The 25,389-nt window shown below is 42.1% G+C and overlaps 2 protein-coding genes across 2 annotated transcripts in view; both read left to right on the top strand.

Annotated features, from left to right (window-relative positions):
• The first annotated feature begins 1,417 nt into the window (after window positions 1-1,417).
• LOC117242294 (homeobox protein Hox-C5a-like) lies at window positions 1,418-4,771 on the top strand. The gene is made up of 3 exons (XM_033508830.1): window positions 1,418-2,173; window positions 4,239-4,436; window positions 4,638-4,771. The coding sequence occupies exons 1-3, from the start codon at window positions 1,543-1,545 to the stop codon at window positions 4,769-4,771; spliced, it is 963 nt and encodes a 320-aa protein (XP_033364721.1). The 5' UTR covers window positions 1,418-1,542.
• Window positions 4,772-10,976: 6,205 nt separating this feature from the next.
• Window positions 10,977-25,389, top strand: part of LOC117242283 (homeotic protein Sex combs reduced) — a 48,269-nt gene continuing 33,856 nt past the window's right edge. The window contains exon 1 of the mRNA XM_033508823.1: window positions 10,977-14,213. Within this exon, the coding sequence (XP_033364714.1) occupies window positions 13,400-14,213 (814 nt within the window). The 5' untranslated portion in view covers window positions 10,977-13,399. The remainder of the gene's footprint in view (window positions 14,214-25,389) is intronic.

Here is a 25,389-nt window from a genome sequence, read left to right as displayed (position 1 = left end):
TTTACATTTTACAATTTGTCCAGTAGGACATTTGGTAAAATATTATAGCTTAGTGATATAGCAATATAGCATGTGGATGGCTACCTCCAGTGGGATACCATCTTCGAATTTGATTGATTTATTTCTTTAGTGTGGTGAGTGTTTGTAGGTCAGGTTACGTCCTTTGTGAGATCTGTTGGTGTAATCTCTAACCTTGAAACATTTATAGAGGATGATTAAACCAGTCGGTGTTTGTACTAATGAGACGAGTTATGATGTTTGTGTCATCAAATTTATTTTAAAACACTTACAGATATATGGTACAGTAATAACCGTACAATACAAGTGATACAAAGTCAACCATAGATCGTTCTATATTGACAACAATGTTGAATGAAAATATTGAAAAAATTAATTCGCTAAAGATTGACTACTGATCGTTCTAACGGTCGTGTTTGTTTATTTCTACCGATCGAGAGAAAATTTCGGATTTGACTTGGCTTAACGGTTGCCCGTAGCGGTTTTTTTCCCGCAGTTTGTATATCATAACGGTGTTAATATTCCGAGGCAAAACAACACAATGCAAATTGTGCTCTGACTCACGTGTCGTTACAGAACTGTTTTAATTTTAAATTATGTCAGCCGTTCACATAACCGTTAGATGAAATCAAAATAAACAAATCGGCAAACTCATACCCGTCGTGCTTTCCTCTTGCGATTTTCGCTCGTGTTTAACCTCACAGAGCCATTCAAATCTGGCTTATCAGTTTATTCAATTTTTTCTGTATATCTCATGAGATGGGATTGCTCGATGACGATAGGACTGAGTGCGCGCGGTCCAAGGGACGCGCACACATGGCAGAGACATTGTGCGAGGTCGGGTGCTAGGGGAGCCAATATGGGTTTTGTGTGAATAGCGTTAATAGTGGGAGGGGATTGTGGCACAGATCGAAAAGCGAGTACGTACGTCGGGGGTGGCCTTAACTTTGAATCAAAGGGCAGCTGATAGAGGCGAAGCAACAGAGCTCCCCTGCGGTAGCCACGGAGGTGCAACGTTCGGTACGAGGGTTGTTTGGCCCTGTCCCTTCCACCTCCACCCGGATACGCCTGCGTCCACGTGGTACGGTAATAAACCGGTGAAAGTTTGTCGGGGAGCCCCTTTTTGGCACACGTAGAACCCCCGTGTACAGTAAACGGTTAAAATCGTCACAGGGACAAGATCGTTTCATTTCATTGGAAGTCGCCTTGCCGTCGACCTCTCAGTGTCTGTTGCTTTTGCAAAGTGATGGTACACCCAGTGCGGAAGGAACGTATCCTCGTTCCTGCTCATCCAGTTGACTTCCTGATACAACAAAAAGTGCTTTGTGTTGATCGTTAGTGAACATTTGATAATGCGTATATATATATATATAAAATATCTTACATTCTAACAAACATTGTGACGGTCAGTTGTGTCCGTGGCGTATGAGACCTGTCGCCCTGTCTTAAGTGCTCCAATCAGGTCCATACGAAAAATCCTGATCGGTATATTTGTGTTGTTTTGAGTTCAATAATTCAAACACTATGTCGAACACAGCGCGTTTCGCCGACGCTGACGCAAACTTGTGGCTTAACCAGCCACCTATCAACGAACAGAATAACTTTCCCGGCAGTTCGTACTCGACAGAACAACAGCAAATATACCCGGGTCCAAATTACAATCAAAATTATTCGGATCAGGATTGTTCAGGCTCCACCAGCCTTTTGGAGATGCTATTACGCCAGGGGAAAGATACAGTCGCCCAAGATCGCGTTAACCCTGGTAAAAACCGGGGAGCACCACTAGGCGGGCAGAATGTGTCTAATATTCCCTGTCAGTCTGCTCCGTACACACCATCGTCCTCGACTGGCAGAATGTCTCCTATTGTCGCTTTTCTACCGGATGCCCAAGCACAAGTTCGACAGCAAGAAATTCAAAATGGATACTTGCCGAACCACCAAGGTTATCATGTACAACAATATTCTAACAGTGGCGTAACCCCATCTATGATGATGGCATCAAACTCGCGCACGAACTATGTCGCACAGCATAGATCCGCTGCTTACCTAAATGGTCAAGTTACTGAGAGGCGAAACCCTGCCGAAATTAACGAGTTCGCGGACGAGCAGGCGCTCCAGCAGGTGGAATATCCATGGATGAGATCTTATTTTAACAGTATGTAGGACAATTTCTGTAGAATTTTTATATTATTTTTTGTATGAAAAATATCCAAATACCGTAGGCGGTAGCCTTCGTAGATCGAAATTTGTCGAATTTCATGGAATTTTTATAGTAAAAATATTTAAGTATTACACAAGGTAGTCACGCGTTTACTGAAATACTATAAAAAAGAATTTTTTGTAACATTATAAAATTACAAAGGTAGTCACGAGACCACTGAAATATTATAAAAAACAATTTTTTATAATATAAAATTACAGGGGTAGTCACGAGACCACTGAAATATTATAAATAACCATTTTTTATAATAAAATTACAAAGGTACTCACGAGTCTACTGAAATATTATAAAAAAGAATTTTTTATAATATTTTATAATATTTGAATATATTATATTATATTATAGTATATGTTGAAGATGAAAAGACATCGAGGCCTCCCTTTTTGAATATTCGAGAAAAGCCTAATACCCTACTCCAAACACTTACTGTAAATACACTTAAAGTAATAAAACTAAGAAATAGTTGTGCTCAAGGTTAATGACGGTGGGCTTGGATTTGAAGTAACGTAACGGTTGACTGAACGTAGCCACGGTCGCGGGAGGGACGTGGATCTAAAAGACGTATGGAATAATCATATAGCTCTCTTTAAAAACAAAGATTGATCGGGGAGGTGGGGAGAGGACATAGAGAGATATTATGCAGAGCAGTACTACTTGCACTTTGAGCGACGTCAGAATCGTGTATCACATTGCATTCATCGTCCTGTTGGCAATGGATTCGTTATCGAAACTGAGGCCACCGTCATTCCTGTATAATCACCGCGATTACTCGATAACGTTGTAATACCTACGACTGTGATATTCAACATTACCACTATTGTATAACAACCATGACTAATCCCAGCGAAAGTTCGTTAAACGCCCCTAACCCTATTCTTGTCGTCATCCCGATATATATTATATTATATTTGTTGTTATTTCTATATTCAGAGATAGGATCACAATAGTTATTATTTTATTGAACGGATAAATCTATCACACAGTTGTGAGCCAGAAAAAACCTTTATTGCACGAGTTTACAAAAACTAGGGATAAAAATAAGAAAGCATCTTAAGCCTATCGATTAAATCTATCGATTGTAACTGGGATTATCATCTAGTTACTATTTCTTATAACTAACGGATCTGCATAAGGATGGCGAGCACGAATTCACGTTGTCATTTTCAATAATATTATATTAATATCATGTTATAATATCGAGATATTATAGAAAACAATTTTTTATGATATTTAAATATATTATATTTGTTGTTATTTCTATACTCAGAGGTAGGATCACAATAGTTATTATTTTATTGAACGGATAAATCTATCACACAGTTGTGAGCCAGAAAAAACCTTTATTGCACGAGTTTACAAAAACTAGGGATAAAAATAAGAAAGCATCTTAAGCCTATCGATTAAATCTATCGATTGTAACTGGGATTATCATCTAGTTACTATTTCTTATAACTAACGGATCTGCATAAGGATGGCGAGCACGAATTCACGTTGTCATTTTCAATAATATTATATTAATATCATGTTATAATATCGAGATATTATAGAAAACAATTTTTTATGATATTTAAATATATTATATTTGTTGTTATTTCTATACTCAGAGGTAGGATCACAATAGTTATTATTTTATTGAACGGATAAATCTATCACACAGTTGTGAGCCAGAAAAAACCTTTATTGCACGAGTTTACAAAAACTAGGGATAAAAATAAGAAAGCATCTTAAGCCTATCGATTAAATCTATCGATTGTAACTAGGATTATCATCTAGTTACTATTTCTTATAACTAACGTATCTGCATTAGGATGGTGAGCACAAATTCACGTTGTCATTTTCACGTTGTCATATTATAATATTGAAATATTATAAAAAACAATTTTTTATAATATTATAAAACCAAATTTGAGCCTGTCGAACTCTATGAAGATAATTAGCTTTTCCTCCCATTAAATTATGGAAATTTGACATGATACTGAACATCAAGGTTACGTTACAGGCGATGGAAACAACGTTGGACAGAAGCGGACCCGACAAACATATACTCGATTTCAAACGTTGGAATTGGAAAAAGAATTCCACTATAACCGCTACCTCACTCGAAGACGTCGCATCGAGATATCTAAGGCTCTCTCTTTAACTGAACGCCAGATCAAGATCTGGTTCCAAAATCGGCGAATGAAGGCGAAAAAGGATGGTAAACTCGCTCAACCCGCATCACAAGAGGCGAACAGGGACGACCCACCCGCTCACTCCGCATCAGAAGGAAATTCAGAAGGCAGCAGTTCGCCGAGTCACAATGCTTCGCTCATCGATGCGCTGCCGGTCACAGCGTACCCAGGACCAAGCACCGCACCAATGATGCAGCCAGGACAAGTTGCGATGCCCGCTCATCTAGGTGCTGCCAGGCAAGACATGCTCCACGAGGCATATTTCGAATATCGTCATCAGCAACAACTACAACAACAACAACAACAACGACAACAACAACAACAACAACATAGACGGTACGACAACAATGATTATTTTTAGGAAGAGGATTAAGGAAACTAAGATCGTCCTTTGAAATCATGAACACTTATAGCGGTGTATATAGTCCTATTCGATAGTCGCTAGTCGATTGATAGGAGAATTGGAAAATCGTAAGTATAATTATCTTAACAATAATTGACGTATAGTGTTATTTCGCTAACTATATTTGATGTGTCGTAATGCAGAGGGTTAATAGAACAATGTGATACTCGCGAGGATTCGTGTAATTTGTTACTCGCATGCATGCAACGACAATAAACAAATGTAGATTCAAACTGTTCGATATAATCTTCTCGAGAACTTGGCTCGGACCCAAAGTAATTTCGTACGAAATGTTGAGAAATCGTCGAGTGCTTGAAAATTCAGTCTATTGTTGAATTTGCAAAACTGTTTAGTAAACGTAAGTTTAGAACTTTGACACGGATCGTGAGCAAAGAACGTGGTTTTCGGAACAAGATCAGGCCAGCTGACCCTGCAACCACTATGATTTATGGCCAAATGAGCTAAACAGCCGAGTATCCTGCGGCTCAGGTATCCCGAAAGCGAGGTCGTTCACGGCGCATTTCGCTCTGTACGCGGTCGTCGTTGATCGGTTCAGGTTACAACACACAGTATCTCCATTTCGAAGAGAAGCGCGATCGTCCTTTCGAAAATATTTTGACGCGAATTTTATATTTTGACTGATTAATGACACTGACTCGGCGTTTTCACTTTGATTATAACCCTTTGAACGTGGTTTCAGAAACCGAGACATTTGCAAAAAGTCCATTTGACCGATGGTTTCGCTCTTCTTCGAACGTAATTCTGATTTCAACGATTAAAATTATCGGTAGGAAAACGATCTCGCTTTAGAATATGAAAAATAATTTCAAAATAATTTACCGATGTTCGGTTACCAGTGAAGGCACAGAATAACGTGGGGAGTCGTAAAGTTAAGGGATGAAGGAGAGTGGGGATACGCTCGGCAGCTGCGCTGTTCACACGAAACAAGATGGCCGAAAACGTTCTTTGTGCGTATACAAACGTGTATCTTGCGCTTCAGTTTTCTAAGTAATTTCTAATTAATAAATTCTTAATTAATAAAATCGTGGAACTTTGTGTGGTTGCGAATTTCGCAAGTATTTAATTGTCATCGTTGCCCGGGGAAAGTGAAGTGCGGCTTTGAATAAATGGAATTTTATGAATCCCGCAAAAATGCAATCACCAGTCCCTGTTTTCTTGCTTTATTTAATAGTCGCATCGAAATCTCAGTGTTTGTTATCTAAATCTATAGTCTTTTTTTCTAAATTCTGTTTTTGCAATAATTGCAGATTAACAGTACATGCGAGCAATGTTTAACGTCCCTATCAGTTAATTAAATAATTTAGATTTAGCAAGTTTAAATACTCAGCTTTATATTTAAACGACACATTAGCTTTGTACAAACCGTACAGTTACACCAGTCTGTTATATAGCTATTTGTTACATGTTAATTTCTTAATTTATTAATTATAGAAGTTACACAACATATCCTATTTTATACTAAAACGAATTGTTTCTTACACAATGACAAGTTTCATTCGTAATGCTTTGCACCATAAATTAAAAACATAGAGCAATTTGTCTAATACAAGCAGAAACTAGTAAACGGAAATCACATTTGCCTAGAATTAATTTAGACCGCCAGCGAAGATTCTCGCCAGTGGACTACCAGCAACCGCACGAAAGCGATTCGACAAACGAGGCCGGTGAATCGCGAGTCGTGTCGTCGTTATCGGTCGATCGCCAGGCATCGATGGCGATCGATAAAGCATTTTAATGGGATCGCGGTTTTCCTTTATCGTGAGGATTCCTCGTGCGCGACAGCCCGTCGGCCTTTAACTATACATCTCGCTCTCTTTTCTTATGCAAACGCAGCAGGCTCCATAGAGTGGAGGAGAGACGTGCCATTTGCGAAATGGTCACGGATTCTCGACCAGAAAGGAGGGGAGGAAAAGAGAAAGAGAGAGGAAAAAGGGGGGCCGAGTAAAGATTTGTATAGAAATGTATAGGTGAGGCCACATCGCGGGGAAAGAGAGAGTACAACTCTGGGACGGACGCCGGCAGCGAGAGTGAACCTTCGGTTTCTAGGGGTTGGACGAAGAGAGCGAGGGTCGATATTGTGCTTGACAGATAGTTTCCCATAGCTCCGGCAATCCATCATGGCCGGCACGCGGATACGTATTGGTTTTTCTGCAACGCGTCTTAGCTGTGAACCTGAAATTGAATATATTTTTTTCCCCCCCCACCTTGTCCGGGTAACCCGCGCGGAATTTATCAGCTCTCTTGTTCCTTTCCTCCCTTTTCTAGTTGAGTTTATAAGATTCCCCCCCCCCTTTTTTTTTGATGTTTGACAATTTTATCAAATTGAACTTTCACAAGATACGATGGGATATGTCTGAAAGTAGCTCTATGAAAATAATTGGGTTGTTACAATTCTTCTGACTCGAAACCCTGATTAGAAAATGACATTATGAATGAAACAATATACAACCGTATTTTACTTTAACTATTATTATCTGTAAGTTATATATATTGGCTATTATTGGTCAATATATATATATAATAATAATAATATATATATTGGTTTATTATTATTATCTGTTGGTTATGTACATATATTAAGTTATATATACTGTAGGTTATATATCTATATTGTTAATTGTTAATTGTTGTTAGAGGGAGAATTCCTTTCTAACGATTCAAGCAGAGTCATATATTGACTTTTTATTAATTATGAATCTTTTTACATTTTGAAATGTCTCACGATTTGACGCAGATTTTGAGGTTAGACTACCTTCATCGACAAAATTCCTTCAGATGTATTTACCGATCTAAGATTACCTATCATATTAAGTGTTAATAATCAATAGAAAGGAATATCTCAAAGGTTATATTCCAACTACATATCTCTATTACCGTGCAAGAAGCATCAACCCACAGACCCGCCAACGACAAAAAGAGAACCATTGACCTGGCAACCCTTATTTATGCAAACACATGAAACTGTCCACGCAGGGGTTTAATATATGAGCATCGTGACAGGCGCACAACCACGACAAGATCTACTTACATTAAACCACTGCCTTCTAAACTTACTTGCACGAATCATTGTATCATTGGTCTCTAGCGTGTCGTATAACTGAGGATGCCACCAAGTTCAATATGTCCATGCGAATTGAAATTAATATATCCTATGCAAACTGAATCAATAAAAAAACAAGAAACAACTGTACATATACTACATAATATATAATGCATACTATTACTATATAATATACCATATAATGTATTATATAATATAGAGTATACAATATAATATGTAATATAGCATTAAATATTCTGTAGCATATGCAAAATATTTAAACCATTGTGAGCAACCAGAACTGTAGTTATCCAACAAGTATGAGTTTCAAAAGTAAAAAGAAAAGCAATTGTACATATAATATATAATGTAGCATTAAATATTGTGTAGCATATGTAAAGTATTTGTACTCTTGTGCCAAGCGGTACTGTAGTTATCCAACAAATATGAGTTTCAAAAGTAAAAAGAAAAGCAATTGTACATATAATATATAATGTAGCATTAAATATTGTGTAGCATATGTAAAGTATTTGTACTCTTGTGCCAAGCGGTACTGTAGTTATCCAACAAATATGAGTTTCAAAAGAGAAAAGAAAAACAATTGTACATATAATATATAATGTAAAATTAAATACTGTGTAGCATATGTAAAGTATTTGTACTCTTGTGCCAAGCGGTACTGTAGTTATCCAACAAATATGAGTTTCAAAAGAGAAAAGGAGAACAATTGTACATATAATATATAATGTAATATTAAATACTGTATAGCACATGTGAAATATTTGGACCCGGTGGAGAAGCAGAACTGTATAAATTTCAATCATTAACATGTACAACTTTGTACAACTTTTGGGTAAGAATGTATCATGAATTTTGGGTAAGAATGAGGAAAATTGTAAAAAGAGATTTAAAAATATAGAAATGATTACCCAAACTAGAGTTGAACATATTTTACACAGATTTACCTACCCATTCTCATCCGTAGTTTACAAGTCACTTCAACCCATTCCTACTTACAAGTCATAAGAAATGTACTTCATGATAATTCGTTGATTAAAACCCGCTATCAACGACGATGATTACTTCTTCCCCAAAGTACTTCTGGTTGGTCGAGCGGCAAATATTACCGCTGGCGAAGGAAGAGGAGAAGAAAACGCCGCGCAAAGCATCCCCTTTCGCGTCGCGGAGAGGAAGGCATAACAGATACACGTGTCCTGGCGGCTCTGCTTTGCGACACGTGATTCATGGGGGTCCCGATACGTTTTTTACACCTGAGACGGCTTTATTAGAATTTCTAATGGGACGAATGAAGAAACAGAGAGGCGGAGAATGGACGAACGCCGTGCGGGAGAGAGACAGCTTTGAAACGACAAAAGAGTGACACGCGGCCGCGAGGCAATGCGGATCAGACCGAAATGCCCCGACCGTGGTCGACTTCTTTCCAAACCGATTCCCCCTATGCCTTTGGCTTTCATTACGTCAGACTGAAATACATCGACGTCTTGACGTGATGACTTCGTTATCTCGGCCTACGTCCCGAAGAACGTACATCAGCGCGACTCTTCGTAGTATTCTCCGAATGCTATGGGACGTTCGTAATTTTCATCGAAGTATAATTTGTTACTTGTTGCAACTTGGCTATTCGAACGTGGCACGAAATTCGATCGAACATGTGGCAAATATAATTCGTAATGGCGAACGATTGCGACGGAGGAAGCATTTAAAACATAATTGATTTATAAGATATTTTGAAGTAATTCCCGAAAAAATATAACTTCTTCTAAGTAGAGTATTTTAGAATAAGCTGAATTACAAGCATATTGCGGATTTTCTACAATTTCATATTTTTATCAATGTAAAGAAATTACATTTTCTCCCATCCACTAAATATCATAAAAAATGTCTTTCTGTATATTTTTACGCTTTTAAATTCCTTCAAAATATTATAAAGCCTGCATGGAAAATCTCTGTTCGAAGAAAATACCTGCAAATAACACATCCATCTCCACTGGTCCAAAAAACGAACAATTTCGGACGCGACTTATTCTCGCCAATCGATATTCATCCGAATTTTATGATCGAATGGTAAACTGCAACGATGCAACTGTATCCGGTTCTGGCTGCGAGAATTCATTGGAAAGGAGCCTGCGGAACACCGGAAACACGGACCCCCAAGTCTGCAAGAACAAAGCGGCATCGTCGGCGCGATGACGAATCCGCAAACGTCCTGGCAATGATCGCGCTTCCAACGACTCGACGGTGTTTTGCGGCGAGAATGAACCGTGTCTGATCCGCGATCACTTGTCAACCTCCGTCTTCCTCTCTCTTCCTCTTCGGCGAACGAGTTGGTTGACGCGCGCGCGCGCGCGATCGTTCAGGGCACGCCACCGCGACGTGGAAAGAGAGGACTAGAAGGATGGTAGGTGTAGGACAAATACCGGGCTCCGAAGTGGCGAATACTGAAAAGGTGGTGGGGATAGTAGCGTGCACGTACACAACCGCGAGAGAACTTAAAGAGGAAGAGATAGCTAGTTTGGTCGGCGATGGTGGGGCGCGACGATGCGGTGGTGGGGGGACGCGGAAGAAGGGTGGGGCGACCGGGGGCGGGCGCGCGCGACAATTCAACAGGAACGGACGCACTTGCCACATCTGGCGAGCGAGTGGCATACTAGTGGTTTTCGCTCGCTTCTCTCCTGCTTCGAAATTATCTATCTATGGTCGAAACGTGTAGCGATGGTTTTGCGAGAATGTTGCGGCGAAATTTCGAAATTATAAAGATAAGGAGAATGTAACAGGATCGTTTCAGATGCAACACCGACTGTACAACGAGTAGTCAGATGATAAAATAGATGAAAATAATAGATAGATGGAGCAAAGGGGAAACAGGAAGACGATAATTTAATTACGTGAAACGTAGTCGCGAGGAACGCGGAAAATATGCATGAAAACTGGACGAAGTCGAGCACGAAGAGTTATCCGCGAGAAGCAAGGAGAGCTCCGCCTCCTCGGCCGTCCCCTTCGCTCCGGAACCCCACCGACACGTCGCCACCCCGCGGTGCCCCCCGTTTGACCAACTGGCTACTACGTCACACATGCTTCTGCTTGCTTCGAGCCGCCAACTCCGAGGCTTTCCTCTCGACCGGCTCAGTCGGTTCAGTGAGTTACGAGTTGCGTCCGGGTTCGCCGTACGTGCGATAACGGGGGCGTCAATCGGATTGCGCGATTGGGAGAGGATTCCTAACCTCGTGCACGCTTTCCTCTCTCCTTCTCCGTCTTCTCTATCCATCTTTCTCTATCCGTCACCCTGCCTTTCCATCTCTGTTGCTCCTTCCTTCGGTCCGTCTCTCTCATTCGGCTATGGGCAACAGGTTTGAATTTATGGGACAATAAAGAGTGCGGTGCGTAGTGCGCGCGTGTTTCCCTCTTGCTCGCACGAGCGCTCTCCTCTCTTTCCCACCAGCGAGAGCAGCCTCGTTTCTCCCACGGACACGTTCCGGCTCCTCTGCCATCAGAGAACACCGCGCCGGAGACTATCAAACTCTCATAAAACTGTCAGCCGCGGCCGGCCGGCTGACTTATGCGCATCCCTTCTTTCGTTCGCGGCTAGAGACCCGTTTGCTCCTCGACGCGTATTCCTTCTGAAGCACGGGGCCCGCGAAATGCGGCCGAAAGTGGCTCGATGGCAGTGATCTACCTTTGGTCGCGAGAAATTTCGTCTAAGAGAAACGAAGAATCTACATTCCGTCGAAGCAGCAGCCTTTCAACTCGGAAATTATCGAGGGCCGTCGTCGTTCAAACTCGTTAAATCTTGAAGATTTGGTCGAAGACACAGGAGGAAATTAAAGGTAGCAATTAAAAACGACGATGATCGCGCGATACCGCTAACGTAACGAAAAACGAGAAATTGCAAAAAGATCGAGGCGATCGGCGATCAAGCAGAACGCGGCGGTAGCATCTAGCGGGGAACCACCTCTTCTTCCTTCTTTCGACGGCACGAGGGTGTACGCGGAAGGGGGCGCGTGCGCGCGTTGCCCCCTCGCAGAGACGGCAAGCGGAAGACTACTTCTTGGTGACGTTGCGGCTAGAAGATTGCAAAGGAGAAAACGACAGCGAAGCAGAAAGAGAGAGAAAGAAGCAGAGAGATCCTCGCCCCACCATCGGTCCTCGGGGCTCCCGAATATCTCTCCATTAGCCCCCCTGACGGTGCTATCCCCTCTCTGTGACCCCACGGATTTCCTGTCCTGCTCGCACACCCCTCTCGTCGGCTCTTGTCACGTCGGGTAGCAGCCAGGCAACACCACCACACGAGCAAGCAGCAGCAGCAGCGCCAGCAGCAGCACCACACAGACCCGACGGAGACGCAAGGAACGGGGTTGAAGAATCCTACGCCGGCGGAGAGACCAATCAAGGTTTGACGAACGACGGGGATTGGTCGAGGCGCTCCTCTGACACGCAGAGAGCGCGGGCACGTGACAAGCTACCGCATACACCGGGCCTCCGTTGGATCGTAGCGAGGCCTTCAGTACGATACCAACCACCCTCCGCGCACGCAACAGGAACGGTGAACGCCGAGCCGCGGCAATAACGCTTCACCCCCTAATGCGGTGATATCGGTACACCGGCATACCGACGATTCACCGCGGACAGAGAGTCATTCGCCACGGTTCCGTCTTCCGTCATACGACGATCGCGTTTTCTTCGTTCGCCGTGTACGTTCTCATTTTTTCGTCGATCTTACTGTCATACGGACGCATCGCATCGGTTGGTTACGTTGGAGATAATACGTCGTATCGCGAACGCCGGCACAATCGCGGATTTTCGTGCATACGCTGTTTCAAAGGACACGCGGTGATTCGTGCGAATAAATCATCGACGAAGAAAGAAATAAAGAAGTGCATGGGGTCTGGTCTTCAATGGGGCGACCCGATAAGCCGGCTGTTACGCGCTACTGCACGCTGCCTCGACGAGTTCTCTGTAGGTAATTGCGACTCGTGAGGTCGTAAAGAAGCAGAAGACAGTTTTATAGCCTAGGCCCACGTGGCCCTCGTAAACTCGACACGGCTCAGGTCGGTTTAGACTCTGCCCGCCTGCCGGTACACGACTGCGTCTCTTTCTATTCGTCGCGATCCCCCTCGTTCATTATCGAATCGTTTAGGGACGTGTTTATCCGCGTGTAACGGGCCGCGATAGGTGTGAACACGCCAAACGAACAAGAGAACGGTGAGCTCGTTTTTATTCCTAACCAAGTGATAGCACCTAATATCCAAGGTTCCTCTGTTATCGGCAAGTGTGACATGCTACCGTTCCCACCGTCATCGTCCTCGTCTTCGTCGTCGTCGTCGTCGTGAAATCAACGACCAGCGATGACAGGCTCTCGTATTTAACGACAGTGCGCGTATCTTGCCGCCACTCGGAGATCCAGATTAGATCGGTGGTGTTGTTGTCGTGGAATATCGAATCGTAACACGTGTGGAACGAATCGGGTAACAGTGACGTTAACGACGGGTGCATTACTCGCGTGAACCATGAGTTCCTATCAGTTCGTCAATTCGCTGGCGTCTTGCTACGCGGGGCAGCAGACGCAACAGCAACCACGAGCCACAGCTAATTCACCTGGAGAACCGATGCAGGCGGCGTCGCCTGCAGGCGGAGACTATTACAATCCGAATGCAGCAGCGACTAGCTACCCTGCACCGTGTTACTCTCCTCAGCAACACTATCCTCAGCATCCGTACGCCACACCAGCCTCTGGAATGCAACATACAGCGCCTACGGGTATGATAGACTACACGCAATTGCAGCCACAGCCTCGATTGAGCGCAACGACAACCTCGCAGCAACACAATTTGCACCAGCAGTCGCAACATCATCCGCAACAGCACCATCCTCAGCAGCAGCTGCATCAAGACCCGACGACGCCACTTCTTCAGGCCGCGTCCGCGCCATCGGCACCGTCCACGTCGAGCTGCAAGTACGCCGACTCGACGTCCTCAACCAGCGTCGCGTCGCCCCAGGATCTGACCACGTCCACCTCTAGGAACAGTCCGACCCCTCTGGTAGCACCTGGCACCAGCAAAGCCGCGTCAGGCCTCACCTCGCCGCCTGGAAGTTCGTCGAGGTCGTCGGTCGCTGCATCCGCCGCCTCACCCGCAAGCGGAAGTTCCAGACCTGTAGCAGAGGGAAGTTCCACATTGACCACCGCGTCATCCGCATCCTCGCCAGCATCCTCGACCTCCAGTACCTCCAGCACTGGCAACAACTCGTCGAATAAGACAAACCCCACCGGCAACGAGCCACCGAAGATCTACTCGTGGATGAAGAGGGTGCACATCGGACAGAGTAAGTCTCGAACCTTTTCTTCTTCTTATTCTTCTTCCTCTTAACTCAATCGCTGCGATCGCATTTAATTGCATTTAATTGCGGGTTAAGGTCGGACGGTAGACGAACTTGGGTCAAATTACTCTGCGAATTGGTCCCGAATACAGTAGACTGTTCGATCCGAAGAGATACTCGCGGTCAAGTTGTTAGGAAATTATTGCAAAACAAGCATAGTTTGTGTTTCGCGCAGAGAACGTTAAAACACGGTTATTTTGCGTTTCCTGGTAGGACACGATTATTGACGTGGACGTATAAATTAGACTTGCTTTTTACCGATATAGCAAGATCCCATTCGAAGAAGGAGAAATATAAAATAACATTGTCAGTATCGCAAAGGATATAAGATATCTCTCGTTTTTTCGTCATTCTCCAATTTTCGCTTCCGGCGACGCGTGCACGAGTTCCTTAACTGCGATCGGCGAAAGAAAGTTTCGAATTTCTGGAAGTCGAACAGTTCTCGTGTTTCCTGGAACACGGGAAGTGTGTGGACCACCATAAACGAATTACTCCGGACGCACACGCACGACGGACAAAAAAAGGACGACGTGGAACCACGCGAAAATGGAGATTCCGTTGGGCCGTAAATCGTGCGTCGGCTTGGCACCCGATCGGCGATAAGTCATCCCGCAGATCTACGAAAGAAACGTGGCGGTTGGGTAAAAGTAAGCAGTCGGTGATTTGTTTTTCGGCGACACGGAAATTTGTGCCAGTATGTCATAACAGGAATGCGGGTCTTAGTTGGCTGTGTGATTACTTCGCGGCGGTCGCCACCTTAAATCGTCGTTAAATCACGCATAAAATATATTAGCCGAGCGATTATAAATTTCGATACTCGTCGCTGATAGCGATCCTCGTTCGTATATCATGCGCCGTGATGTCCCGGTGTCGCAACTATTTCAAATATTCTTTATCGTCTCTGTGAAATTTTTTGATGATCGTTTAGTAGGTAAATACAGATAGAAGTTGGCTGCTTTTTTCGATAATAAATGCGTATCGCTTTATGAGCGGCTAATGGGTTGGCACGCGGCGGAAAAAATTTATCGGAGGGCAATTTGGAGCAATTTGCGTCGGGGCAAAGTGTAGTTTGTAAATGTTATCGCCGAATGGCCGACGTGTAAAGACGAACGACGCGCAAGAATAGCAGAAAATAATCGATAGGATAGCCTCGCTTCTTCGAAACTTGCTGCCAATTACGTGACTATTGTGTCAGGCGTAAAAGAAGGGAAAGGCGACGAGCGAATCAAAATTCCGAAAAATGATAGACGCGTATAACGTGATATTAGCTTGGATTCCGTTAAGGATGGCAATGAATGAGAAACGTGTTAAATCCGACTACAGAGTCTTCTTCTAAATGACGAATAAAAAATTGCTAGGCTTGATAGGAATTTTGTACTTGTGAAAAATGTGACACGGGTTTTTGAGAGCTTACTAAGAATTTCGAGTGTTTGGAGAAGTTCTTTATTTTGATAACCGGAATTTGTAACAGCAATCATAAATAGAAGAGAGCATGGTTAAATGGTTTCAGGGATCAAATTCAGAAGGAAAGAAATATGAAACCGTAACACAAACACTTGAAGCTTCTCTTCCATCGTCTTTCCTATCACAGAATTTCGATTCGAGTATCTAAAATTGAGACCTTGTTGTTCGAGAGAATTTCAATGCTATATTTTCTTTCAAAGACAGCGGACTCTTTCTAAAAGTCTAGCGAAATTAATGACGCCAGAAATGGCGAAAGAGCGCGGCAGCCCAACGTTCTCCCTTCTCTCGTCCCTTTCAAACAAACAAAAACAAATATGGAGAAATGCAAAAGCGAAAAACGAAATCATCCAAATGGAAGAAAACCCGTGACCAGTTCCCACTACTGCCCACGCTGTCCTCTCGCAGAAGGTATCTTCGCGCCGTGAACCTCGAGATCTGTGTGAAACCGCGATTACGTAAACGGTGTCCCGACAAGTGACTGCAGCTACCGTGGTGGTAGTCCCTGGTGAAATCAGCTCGCTGATTCTCCCGTGGATAACCGACGTCGACTATAAAAATACGGAAACGAGAGGAGACAAATAGAGTGCGTCGGTTTCGCGTCGCGAGGACGCCAAGGGGGTTAGAGCTGGTAGAGAAGGAAAGAGTAGGAAGGACAAGGAGGGGGCTAGTCCGAGGCCAGGACAAGAGTAATTCAGCGGAGTCCAAGAGACTGGATCCACCTGCCCCCGTGGTTCAAAGGAGATAAGACAGCGAGCGCTGGTCGCGTTCACATTAGTCGCCCCGTGTGATTTACTGCGTGGCCAGTATGATTCAGTCAGCGGGGAATTTGACGAAGAATTAATGGTATTATGATATCGTGTGTAACTCTATGTATGTGCGGCCGGGCCATAAATCAGGCTGCATTGTGAGGCGCGGGGGGCCCTTTCCTTCGTCGTCTTGCTCTCTTTCTCGATGGCCCTCTCTGTCTCGTCGCCTCGCCGTGTCTTTCTTTCGCCGTTTCCATGGTCCGTTCTCTTGCGCGTTCCCTCTCTGTTAGTCTTTCGCTGTGCGCGTCCGGCCTCTCACGAACGAAGGCCGAAGCCCATTCGACGGGCCTCCCAAACGGGATACGAAATCCAAAGCTCCTTTCCTGCGCCTCTCTCGACTTCCTCTCCCTCGCGCTCACGCCTCCTTCGCGCTTTCATTCTTTCCCCTGCGTTGCCTGTGCGTTTCTGGTTTCCAGTGCGCGACTGCTGCGCTGGGGGGCTAGGATTACCGACACGGATTATCCCAACTGCGGCTAGAGGATGTTTTACAGGCTGGACGAACTTTCAGCGGCCAACGTCACGGGTTTCCTCCACCTACAGGCTTCTCTTTGTATTTACCTGACGATTCTAGCCGCTTGAAATTTTCATTTGGTAGAAACACTTTGACAGAAACGTATAGAATTGTCGATGCGAGCCGTGCAATATCGCGATGTACTTGAATTCAATCGAATTAATATACGAGGCTATATTTAGAAGTGTCTAGTATTGTATTGTATAGAGAGGGGTTATTATACTGAAAAAGGTGGTGTTTGAGGCTCCATTGACGGTACAACAGTCGTCTGAAGTTCGTCTCGCTATCGAATGCGACGCACGGCGAACGGTACCGCTCTCTGTGGAGACAGGAATTTTTGGCGACGAAAGGACGTCTGTTGAGCGAACCTAACCTTGCTTTAATTGCACTGACATTGTCGTAATAACAGCTTCGTTCACAGAATTGTGAATAAACGGGTGAAGCACAGGATGATCGTAAATCACGAAAAGTCACACGAACGTCCTGCCGTCAAAGGGTGAATTGTGCTCGAGATAATTACGCTAGGTGAGTCCTAACCTGACCGTCTCTTCTGTAAACGATCTTTTAAAGCAAAGAACCCGTTGTTCGTTCTCTTCTTCGCTTCTTTACTCTGTCGGAGATTCTGAATTTAGAGCAGTTTGACTCGAATTTGCCAGATCTACGAACGGCTAACGGCGATATTTAAGATACAATGATGTTGTTGTTGTACGGATTTCAAAATCACAGATTCAGCATGTTTGCCTGTGCGTGGATTAAATATGCAAAAAAAAAAAATATATATATAGGACGCGAGTGCGGTGCAAGAATATACAAAATACTCAAGGTATTTGTGACTGCTTTTTTATATAAAACAGGAATAAATCTTAGCTTCTTTAATCAGTTCAGAAAAATACTAATTTGTATGAACATTCACAAATAAATAAATAGTAAATACAGTTGAAAGTTTAAAAGAAAAATAGTCTGGTAATAAAAAGAAGAAATGGCTATTTTTTAGAAGATGGAAGAAATTGGAAATGGAAATAGTAATTTGTATGAACATTCACAAATAAATAAATAAATAATACAGTTGAAAAATTTAAAGAAAAATAGTCTGGTAATAAAATGAAGAAATGGCTATTTTTTAGAAGATAGAAGAAATTGGAAATGGAAATAGTAATTTGTATGAACATTCACAAATAAATAAATAATAAATACAGTTGAAAAATTTAAAGAAAAATAGTCTACTAATAAAATGAAGAAATGGCTATTTTTTGGAACATGGAAAAAATCTTCGCTTCTTTCAAAACAATCAAAATTCTTCTATAAAAGCAAAGGTCACAACGTCCGACAGATTAGGTTTCGTGTTTGTATACAGATACATCGTTGTATTCAGTTTATCGTGATAATAAATAACAAAAATAGTGCAAAAACTAAAAGAGAAATATTCTAGCAATAAAAAGGAAAAATGATACCTTTAATTACGTTTTTTTTCGTGTGGAAAAACCTAAGACTTCGTACTTTATTATTACATATTTTCTTCTCATTGAACAAAAACACGTGTCAAAAGATGTTATTCGTAATATTATCCTCGTTCCACAAGTCAGACGTATATTCGTAAGGGTTGTTTCACAGAACCAGTTCCCGCATTAATATTTACGTTATTCCTTTGTGAATGCTACTTCACATGCTTTCAAATCGCCATGAAAGCCTACCGTCGCTTTGCCATAAATAAAATTCACTTTATCAAATAATCCGTATAATTGTCGATACAGTTAACCAGCATTTCTTCACGCATGAAATTGAAGGGAAGATGTGGCTAATTTTTCTGATCGAAAACACGTGGAATTGCGCTGATTCGAAGCCGTGGCAGCGACACGATGACGTCATCCTCGTCACGGCGTAGTGTTTGTTTCGAAAGAGGTCGAAAGAACGCGTAAGAATAGACATCTCGCGTGTCCGCATCCAGGAGGAAATAATTGATTCGTCAAGGGTCGTATTCAACAAGGCATCTTAGCTGGAGCGTCGCGACGCTTTGAAACACGCGCTGATATGTAAACGTTGAACCGTGTGATCTGAAGAAATAAACGTGCCACGGGTCAGATGTTTCCGCGATCGAATTTTCCGCGTTCGAGAGAAGAAGCCACGATTATCTTCGAAGATGGGGAACATCGATTATTTTAGATCGAGGAATTTCAATGTGGCGCCATTTTCCCTGCTAATAGATGCACAATGTATATTTGAGCGCGTCGAATTTGATGTAAGAAAGTTATTAGTCGGGAAAGACGATTTTTAGTGGTTAAGAAAGTGGTTGGTGTTGAAATTTACTTTCTGTAACGAAACTTCCAAAATTGCCGGTTTCAGACGAGTATTGAGCTCTGATACTTGGTTATTTTATTTTTGATCATAATAACATTCAGAATTAACGATAGGCTTTCATAAGGCCAGTAAGTAAATATTCCTGCAAGGGCAGGTAATTTACTCGATGGAACATTTTTCCTGGAAGCCGAGGGCAGAAGATGGCATCATTTGATATTGTATTTTTTATTATTGGGCTGTGCAAAAAGTTGGCAAATTAAAAGTTGGGAGATGCTGAACGTAATTAGTATTCCGAGAAAATGATGCACGCAATTAAAGTCCTACTTCCCGGTATCCTTGGCTTATTCCACGCATAATTATCTTATACAAGAACGGTATAATTCTCAATATCCTTTCCATTATACGCGATCGGAATTTATTCGAAATTATGTATCTTGATTGTAGTTTAAAGAGTTGCATGTTTCACGACACAAACGGCGAATTATTCTTCAAAATAAGGAAGAATCATTACGGGTATTCGAAAGACTTAAGCGTTATTAGCGTATAATACAACTATGTATAGAAATCTGCACGATTATTCTCATGGAATGGAACGCGAAGACAGTCAGTGCCAATTAACCTAACCAATTTCTCACACTTGCATCGACGTTCCCCTCCAACCAGCTGAAAAATCAATCAGAGCCGAGACATGAAAATCACAATTAACACGAAATCTCGTTGCAATCCAGTCGGAAATCTTCATTGTGAGCTGGTGGACGGTGAAAAATCGACGAGAAGAGCGAAGTAGCGGCCGCGTTAATGTCCACGAAGCACGCAGCGTTAAGACTCGCGATAACGATCGCGAAACGCGGCCTACCGGTGCACGACGATCTCTTGCGTCGACGAAACGAATCAGTGGCGAACGATGGTGGCTCATCTTCGAACTCGCCGTCTATTTAGAAACGGTCGATTGGCCGTTAAACGGCACGATAATCGGCCTCGCGCGACCCGCTATCGTCCATCGAACGATCGCGCAATTATTTTTGCCTGGAGGTTAACGATTCCACAAGAAGCTGGCAGAAGCAAGCGGAAGGTGGGTTCGCGTAATTACAAGCCGATCGTTCTCTCATAAATAAACACAGAGAAACGTCCTCTCCGGATGTTTCTTCTGGTCTATCCGACGGTAATCGTTCGGCCGCGAGTAGGTTTGTTTGGACGTTTCGGATTATTTGATTGGAGAACGATGTCCGTGTGATGGAGAAGACACAAACCAGGTCTTTCATTCGGCGTAGAAGTGGTAGAATACGTTTGTAATTGTAAGAGTAATTGGAAAGTTGTTGTAACAGGCGCTGAAAGCCTCATAGATTAAAGTTTCGCGTGGAAAACTTTCATGTAAACTTCGCTTCTCATGATTATAGAAATAAGATGCCTGGGTAACTGGACACTCTTGTTTTTACAATAAATAGTTTTTGCTTCTATGTTATGAATAATAGATAAAGTGGAAAATGTCGATTAGTAAATCGAAATACTAGCCACGAGTAGAAATCATTCAAATATTTAGAATCTTTCTCGAGAACAAAGTAACAATTCTTCACTTTTATTGCAATTTCTCTTGATGTTTGAGAAAAAGCTTTTTTCAAATTTTCTTTTCACACATACGGGAGAGCCTTGCAATAAAGTTATCGATGATCACTTTTCCGAAGAATTTTCCATAAATAAACCATATGGTTTGACGTTCGGATGTCAAATAAATTACGCGCATCGATTAATATTGATTAGAAACGCCACGATCGAAATAGCTATGTTTCCTTCCAATAGATTTTACTCCTTAGATTTTAGACATTTTTAATAAATCAACTGATGTTCGAGGAAACCGTTTCTCTAAAGAATGGTGCATCCGCTTTCATGAAAGTCCAGTCGAATCTTTTTCGACTTTGTCTGCTTCTTTTTCCATAATTAATCAGCAATAAAATAGAATGTTTTCATGAGAGGAAATCTATCGCCATTTGCCGTATTAATCCTGTTGAAGTAATTACTTCATCTGAAGTAAAAGAAGTTGAAGAAGGAGAGGTCCATATTGTTGTGCCCTTGAATGTGAATGTTGTTTTGAGGCCTAAAAACAAAACAGCTATAAGTAGATTGTTATCGCTGTAACTTTCAGCTAGAGTTACACACCAAAGTTAATTTTCTTGGTAACGTTTTTTGCTGTAAATGTATCGACGTGCTCTCTATCGCCTTCATTTGTAACATGACACTGCTACAGTGAAGATCCGCATCAGCATACACTGTAGCTGTATTTACTGTGCTATATATTTCTATTAGGTTGGCAACTAAGTGATTGTGGATTTGTCAATACCACCTAGTGACAAAATCCGCAATCGCTTAGTTGCTAAGCCAATATTACAAATTCATGCACGCGTTCCTGTATCAGGTAACCTCAACACATCCGACCTTATAAATAAATAGCATGATAATAAGGACAATTAAAGACAAACGGATGAGCACGTAATACTCCCATTGGCATTCTATGGCTGCCATGTAATTTTTCATAAAAGATTCATGTAACCGTTCTGAGTATCATTGAATGGCACACAAAATCCTTTCCAATGGAGGTTTTTGTGTGGAAACAAATGCTTGTACGTGACTTCAGCGTCGATCTGGCGTTCCATATCTTTTCATTCTTCATTTATTTGCCATCTAGCAATCGTCTACCTTCGCAGCCCGTAATCACGAGTCAATCGTTTCACTATAAACGAAGACTATGAACAGAAAGTGGTACGAGCAAAGGTTTATTGTACTTCATAGGAGCCTATCGGTAGCAGTTAAAATGGCTGGTGGCAAGAACAAGCAGCGATTGCTTTCCCCCTTTAACAAGTCCGTCCCGATCGTCTTAACGTGTTGGTTCTGGTGATCATCGGTTGCGTTTTGAGTAGCTAGAACTCGTTACCGGCTGTGGAAAGGGTGGCGCGATTCGAGCGAAGGATAACAAGCGGATAATACGAGAAGCTATTACGAGTCAGCTCTTTGGGGTCATATTTGTTTGGTCGATTGCAATAAATAGCCGAAGCATTTGCGATTGATCGGCGTTCGGCCTGGTCGTGTTTGGGTCAAGGTAGGCAGCAACACAGGAATAGGTTAAACGTTCTATTCTCTAGTCGACTTTTAATTTATTATTTCACTTAACTATCGCAAGAATAGAAATCCATTAAAGAGTTTACAACAACAAGGATGCAATTTCAATATTTCAAACGTATTTATGGTGAGAACAAATACATAGATTTTCATGTTGAAAAATGCAAAAGTTTACTAGTTTGAATTCCTAGCACGTTTTGATTTTCAATTAATGTTTGCTGATTTACTGAAATTACTTGAAAATGCAGTTACCTCCTTGTTATAGTAGTCTATTTGGTTTCTATTATTTAGCTAGTGAAAGGTAGAAGATGGTGTGACTAGTTAAAAGGGTAGATCTATTTCAGTTTATCATTTAGCTGGTGATTAAGTATGAGAATAATGGAAGAATTTTTCTCAAGATCCTTGGCAAAATGAATCTACCTGCTTTTATTATGGTAATCTTCGACGCACTGTTTAATCTCGAATTAAAGCTCGCCTACGAGCTGGTCGAACGATCGTCTTTTTCCACCTGATTTCTAATAGGAAATTAACAAGCCCGTAGAGATCGAAGGATGGTCGAGGCAGACGGTATCGGCCACGCATGATGATGAGAACGCGCAGACGTATGTGCGCATTCACGATTATACCATGCCTAACAGGCGAAACTAACACGGGAACGCTAGACTAGAACTGGTTTTCCCAGTCGCGTCGCATATTTCATCTTAGTAACAACAAAAACTTTTTTTCATTAGTATGCATTAATCAATCAGCATGCATAAGCAATACCCTGTCAAATATACAGCTAGTTCCGTGTTAACGTTACACACGCACTCGGACATTCACGCGGCGGCCATCATATTCTTCCTTGCGAGATGACCGGTTAACAATACTTAATTTACACCGTCAGGATTGCTACTTCATGGAGTTTTTATGGGAACCGCGATATAGCGGATGTTTAATGGCCCGTATCCGGTCGAATCCTGGATGAGACGAGTCGAATGATTCCCGAACGAAGACATTCGGTGTATTTTCTTCCAATCGATTTTCTGAAATGTCGTTCTATCAGGCGTTTCCAATTTCAATATCCAACTCTAATTTAAATAATTTAAGTTACCCCAACACCTTTCGCTTATCTTGTTTTCTTTCGCGAAACCTGTGGAGAATTGTGAATCTTAATGGGCGAAATAAATGTATGAGAATACTTACATTGTACTTGGAATTGATATGAAAATAGTTCCAGATTTGTTTAATATGCGATTTACAAGATATTCGTGGATAGATATTTGCGCTCTCTTTGTCTCGCCATCTTCTTTTCCGTGCTACCAACGAAACAGTTGCATTTTTCTGTTCTTACGAGCATATATGTGTGTCACTACTACGTGACTAATCTAGTCTAGCACACGAAATTACACATATCTCAATAGTAATTTTAAAATTTGAGATTTTTCATATAAACAAAGACGAACAAAATTTCTAACACGATAAAACGAATATTGGGTCGGCAACTAAGTGACACAGCGATAGAAGGAACTAACTTTGCTCCAACTTTTTAAATACTTCTTTCTAAGATTCATAACTACTGAGAATTGTGGATTTTAATCGCCGAAATAAATGTATGGGAACACTTACATTACACTCAGAATTGATATCAAAATAGTTTCAGATTTGTTTAATATGTGATTTACAAGATATTCGTCGATACACATTTGCGCGCGTCTCAGCACTCTCTTTGTCTCGCCATCTTTTTTATCACCATGCGTACGCAACAGTTGCATTCTTCTGTTTTACCATACGCTGCGCACGCACATACTTCACACACTCGTACTCATATATGTGTATCACTACTACGCGGCTAATCTAGCGTAACACACGAAATCACACATATCTCAATAAAAACATAGCTCGCCACTAAATACAATCTCAGACCTTAAGAACCTAAATGGACAAAAATATTAGGTTGTCGGAGAAGTTTCTCTCGTTTTATGAGGAAATAATAGACGCACAACGTTTTTGCTTCTATATTATTTTGTCGAATTACGTACGACCCATTTCGTTCTGTTGAGATAAACACCGCGACGTTTCACAGACTTGCTTTCACGTTTGTATGAAGCTGCATTGTAAAAAACACGTTTGCGAAAGAAAGACACTCTCAACACAATTTATATTTAAAATCTAGCGATTTAGACAAATACAAACAGCAATTATGAAGCGACCAAACTACAAGGATGAACAGCAGCCATCTGAAAAAATTCAAAGCCATAATCGTATAATGGCTGAAGCACGCGTTCACCTCGGTAGAAGGTGGATGCTGGCAGGTTGTCCAATTTAGATCCAGCACGGCCAAAGACTCGAAGCACGGTACAAATCACTTATTAGGACATAAATTTTCAATGCAAGCAGCTAGCGCAAACGGGATGAGCCGATGGGGTAATGGATGTGTGCCGGGAGCGAAGTGGGCCGCCTGTTGCTGCGTGGCCCGCTCACCACGGGGATCCTTGATCCTTATGCTCCTGCAGTCGCTCTCTTTCGGCCCCGGCAAACCCCTCCCCGAAGGAGGATTCCCGCTCCTGAAAATTTACGAGCTGCCGCTGAATGGCTCTAGCTGGCCTGCCGCCACGTTACACGCGTTCCGTGGTTTTCCCGCGACAAAAGTCGCTGGAAAACCGACGCGTAAACCTCCTGATGTCTTTTTCTACCGATTGCTTCCAAACATCTTCATACGGCCCATTGAGTACAAGTTTCTATACACAGACTTACAAACATATTCCAACACTTGCACACACATTTTCTAAATATATTATGCATGTTATACATTTGGAAATTTCATTAGAACTATTGTGAGATTTGGTTATTGTGAATACGTTGATCAAGTTTGAAACTAGTTTGAAACTGTATAGAGGAATCGCAATATGTTTATTGCAAATGTATCTATACTGCGTAACAATTAGCAAAGTAT

The sequence above is a fragment of the Bombus vosnesenskii genome, unplaced genomic scaffold, assembly GCF_011952255.1.
Source record: "Bombus vosnesenskii isolate JDL3184/JDL3185 unplaced genomic scaffold, Bvos_JDL3184-5_v1.1 scf7180000016273, whole genome shotgun sequence".
NCBI classification, from domain to species: domain Eukaryota; kingdom Metazoa; phylum Arthropoda; class Insecta; order Hymenoptera; family Apidae; genus Bombus; species Bombus vosnesenskii.
The sequence above is the reverse complement of the archived record's forward strand: the minus strand, read 5'-3'. Positions and strand labels throughout refer to the sequence as shown.

Bases quoted from the DNA above. Each gene is read 5' to 3' on its own strand.
- LOC117242294 (XM_033508830.1), top strand. From the start codon at position 1,543: ATGTCGAACACAGCGCGTTTCGCCGACGCTGACGCAAACTTGTGGCTT. The intron at 2,174-4,238 runs GTATGTAGGACA...GTTACGTTACAG, and splicing joins GATGAGATCTTATTTTAACA to GCGATGGAAACAACGTTGGA. The intron at 4,437-4,637 runs GTAAACTCGCTC...CCGCTCATCTAG, and splicing joins AATGAAGGCGAAAAAGGATG to GTGCTGCCAGGCAAGACATG.